General features: G+C 40.0%; 2 protein-coding genes across 5 annotated transcripts in view; both read left to right on the forward strand.

Moving 5' to 3' along the window:
• The window catches only part of mettl16 (methyltransferase 16, N6-methyladenosine), a 28,725-nt gene extending 28,597 nt beyond the window's left edge, over positions 1–128 (forward strand). For both annotated transcript variants that reach the window (XM_032507915.1, XM_032507910.1), the window contains exon 10: positions 1–128. This exon is cut by the window's left edge and continues 940 nt beyond it. The gene's annotated coding sequence lies outside the window, so the exon portion shown is untranslated.
• A 136-nt stretch (positions 129–264) lies between these two features.
• mnta (MAX network transcriptional repressor a) overlaps positions 265–4,020 on the forward strand; it is an 18,480-nt gene continuing 14,724 nt past the window's right edge. For 2 of the 3 annotated variants that reach the window (XM_032507891.1, XM_032507894.1), the window contains exon 1: positions 1,415–1,680. In XM_032507891.1, coding sequence (XP_032363782.1) covers positions 1,608–1,680 — 73 coding nt within the window. In that variant the 5' untranslated portion in view covers positions 1,415–1,607. Of the gene's footprint in view, positions 343–1,414; positions 1,681–4,020 lie in introns of those variants that run through there. The other variant, XM_032507901.1, reaches the window with a different exon arrangement.

Genomic DNA, 4,020 nt, shown 5'->3' on the forward strand with positions numbered 1-4,020 from the left:
TTTTTTTGTTTTTGTTTTTTTACTTACAATGATGCAGTACATTTAAATGACCATAAGAGGACAGTGTTAAGTTGTTTGTATTAAGATGAAACCCCTTCATTGCTCAATTAAACATGGTTATTGTGAATGAATTTGGAAGTTAAATCCACTGTTTATTGACATGTCTTAAATTTACACACAGCCTGTTTAATTCAGGATGTTCCAGGAGCCCCTCAGTCCTTCCGGTGCCTGAAGAACCTTTAGTATTGTGGTCCACTATTATTACTTTGTTCCCAGCGACATACTTCCTGACCAGAGCTGAGTGAAAAACAGGATAAGATACCTAAATATCCAGGGCCATGTGTAAGTACGTGTACATTCATGTATTGGTGAAGCAAACAAACCCAAAGTTCCCATCAACTACGGGTGTGTGTGTGACTGTGTGTGTGTGTGTGTGACTGTGTGTGTGTGTGTGTGGATGTGTGTGTGTGTGTGTGTGTGTGTGTGGCTGTGTGTGTGTGGGACTGTGTGTGTGTGTGTGAGACTGTGTGTCAATAGTCTGGCTATTCCTGGGCCATTTTGGGCTGATGTAATAAGAGTACCATAATTACGTGGATAAATCAACAAGAGCTGAAATGATAATTTAATTATCTTTTAAGTCATTATTCAAAGGAAAAGGCCAAACCTTTTCTGTCTACAGACCCTCAAATGTTACAATTGGCTGCTTGTTTTGCAGCATTGCAATTTGGACTGTTGGCTTGACAAAAAAAAAAAATAATTTTGAAAATTTTCCTTTGGGAAGTCACATGGGTGTTTGCCATAATAACATTTTATAAAATAAATGATTAATACATAATGAAGTTGCAATATGTTTCCCTGAAGGAAGTACTGTAATTGGATTATAATTGTTGTATTAATGTGTACATCACTTTTATGCTAAGTTAAGGGTCGTAACCTAAAAGAGTACATCACAATTTATTTTTTGATATTTTGTATTAATCTGAATCTGCAAAGTAACCAAAGTTATCACATAAATCTAGTGGAGTAAAAAGTACAATATTCCCATCTACAATGTAGTGTAGTAATATATACTGTATGATTGGCCGGTGAACCATACATCAATGAGATGTAAACTTGCTGCAGTCCAGATTAATAATTAATTACGGAGGCGGTTGTCAACGTCCCGTAGCGTTTTCACTTACATCAGGCACTGGTCAACAACAATTATATTTTCAATAATATATCTGTCGCTTGTGCGAGCATGGCGCCAGGTTTGGAACGGTGACTCAGCTCCTGAGTGGAGCTTTATTACACAGTTGTTAATCCAATCCAAATCCTTTTCCGTGTTTTGTCATTTTCTCTGTAATGTGGCTGTCTGTGGCATGGGCGTATTAAGGGAACGGGTCTGTGGGCGGTTACAAACGGTGCGTGATTCACAAACCCTATTTGTTCCTACTACTTTGAGCGCCATCTTGTTTGTAACTCCTCTACGTAAGTGGTAGAGTTTCTACCGAGGGGGTATCCGATTACCCTTTTTCCAGCGTTAGACTGGGAACCTCTCCCTGTAGTACTCGGGCGCGTATTGCAATTTGCTTTATCGCCTTTCTCTTAAAAAATAAGCCACAGAAATGAGCATCGAAACGCTTCTGGAAGCAGCCAAGTTTTTGGAATTGCAAGCCCAGCAACAACAGAAAGCACGTGGTAAGTTGGTATTTTATTAGAAATATGGTTCATGTTTTTACAGAATTGGTAACTATAACACATTACATGTAAAATGATTATCAAGTCGATGTAATGTGTCACACAATGATTTATTTTCGGAGTTGAGGACAAAACCCTGTTTATTGTGGACTTATCACAGCGCCATTCATGAACTAATTACTGTCCGCACGTCGCTGGTTTGTTGCTTTTAAATTAAAATAGGACTAACTACTGAGGTGAATGTGTTCCAGTCAGTCAGTCAGGGACATTTTTAGTTTTACTTTCATACTCGTAGTGTGCAGCCGCGTTGCATTAGCTCCTTTTCTCTTGCTTTGGTTCACGTAACAGTGCGGCTCTGCCTCTTATCGTCTCTGTCCAAAAACAAGCTAATAAACATACATGGGCTGCTGCAGTATCAGGGGTTACTGCACTGAAACCTGCTGCATTGACAGGCTCGTTGCACTGAGCTGCACCGTTGTAAAGTTCTTAGATCCTCCCTTTCTGCGTTTTGCTTGTCAGTAACGTTATATTACGACTGCACGGATTGCTTCGAGACATTTAAAATAAGTCACCAAAACATGCGGGGATAAAGGGCGGTGGCGCAGGGAATGCCAAGCCCGTTTTACATAATGACCTGACATCGTCCGCCGGGGAATCAAGTGACTCTGGCTTTCAGGCTTCCCCTGCATGCATCTGTGCTCCTTGATCATTTCCGCTATTTAAACACGTATGGCGTTGTAGTTCCATGACAGCGCACATATACGCGTTTCTGTCTGATTGTCTATGTCGCGTAAAAAATAAACACAAACTCCTTGGCCTTTAAGTCGCTCGTGGAGAGCTTTGAGTGTCTGGCGATGACGTGTTGCAACCAACCACGCCTATTATGTTAACAGAAGGAGATGGCCCCGCCCCTTACACCACGTGCGTGCTGGGCTACCCCTCCTAAAGATTGTTTATGAATAAGATGAGTCACTACTATATGCAGTCTGGAGAAAACCTGCCCACCCCAGGGTTTGTGTTCTACTTTTCTGAAAACAGACTGTGCAGTGCATTTCACCAACTAGACAAACGGATGCTGTAGCTCAATGGCAAAAACAAAGATGTCCAGTGTCATCATTTCATAATACATCATTACTGCAGTATGTACTAGGCTAAATTAATAATGTACTGTTACATACAGTTTTATTCTAACAGGAAATTAAACGATACACGTGATGTTGCATGTCAATTAACTGCCAAAGAGAGAGACAAATGTTTTCCAAACATGTAATCATCACCTTCATGTTTCCTATAGTTTTCTGTGGCTGTTTCACATTCATTCCCAGTGTGACGTTAATGCAAGTCTTCAATATTGACACTGATACACACTGATATGTGTTATTAGCTTTTTATAAATGCACAAAGTAAAGGCCAGAACCTATTTAGAAAAATTAGCCTGTTCAGAATTTAAAGAGGGGTGTTAGTTTGTGACTAAACTGATTAAAAGAAAGCAAAGAAATCAAACGTAACTGAACATATTTTTCAACCTTGCTACTGTATTAACAGCACTCGTAGAGCAGTTTCCACAACCATTAAGCTCCTTTCACACATGGACTGTAATCTGTAAAGACTGCCAATTTTACATGTCCTCGGTTGCTCTGTCAATGGCCTACTTAGGCATTAGTAACATTTTATATAAATTGCTTTTCTTTCTTTCTTTTTTTTAAATATATATAAAAGAAGAGTCTTTTTTTGGGGGGGGAGTCCCTGTATGTAGTGACAGTGGATAGACAGGAAAGGTGGGGAATGACACGCAGCAAAGGGCAGCAGGTTGTATTTGACCACCTCAAATTTTAAGTAAAGGTTATAGCTTGTGAACCAATCAACAGAAAGTTAAGCTGTAGAGTTAAGCTGTAGATATTGCAGCTAGACCATGAAGATCTATCTGTAGCTACAGATTTGACTCGCATAACAGATTTATTAGATTTATTTCAAGCTACATGGGCTGAACCATTTTTTAAAACAGGCTTGGACATGGTTCAACACAAAATTTAGGGAACTACTGTCCCTCCATGCTAATAACATTACAGCTTAGGCATGTTGTAGTAGACAAGCTCACTTTGTACTTGCACTTTAACCATTAAGGAGACCTATGTGTGAAAGCCAAAATGATATTACTTAAACAAGCAATTTCACAGATTCTGGTGATTCTGAAATTATTTTCTGAGGGCTGCAGTTCTCTACCATTGATCACTACAGAGACATTTGTGATATTTAGAAGGGCTCAGAGTGAGAGCTCCTGCTTATTCCCTGCTCCTCCCGCCATGCTGCATTAGGAGAGCAGAGTCCCCCCCCCCCCCC

The sequence above is a fragment of the Etheostoma spectabile genome, chromosome 3 (assembly GCF_008692095.1).
Source record: "Etheostoma spectabile isolate EspeVRDwgs_2016 chromosome 3, UIUC_Espe_1.0, whole genome shotgun sequence".
Lineage (NCBI taxonomy): Eukaryota > Metazoa > Chordata > Actinopteri > Perciformes > Percidae > Etheostoma > Etheostoma spectabile.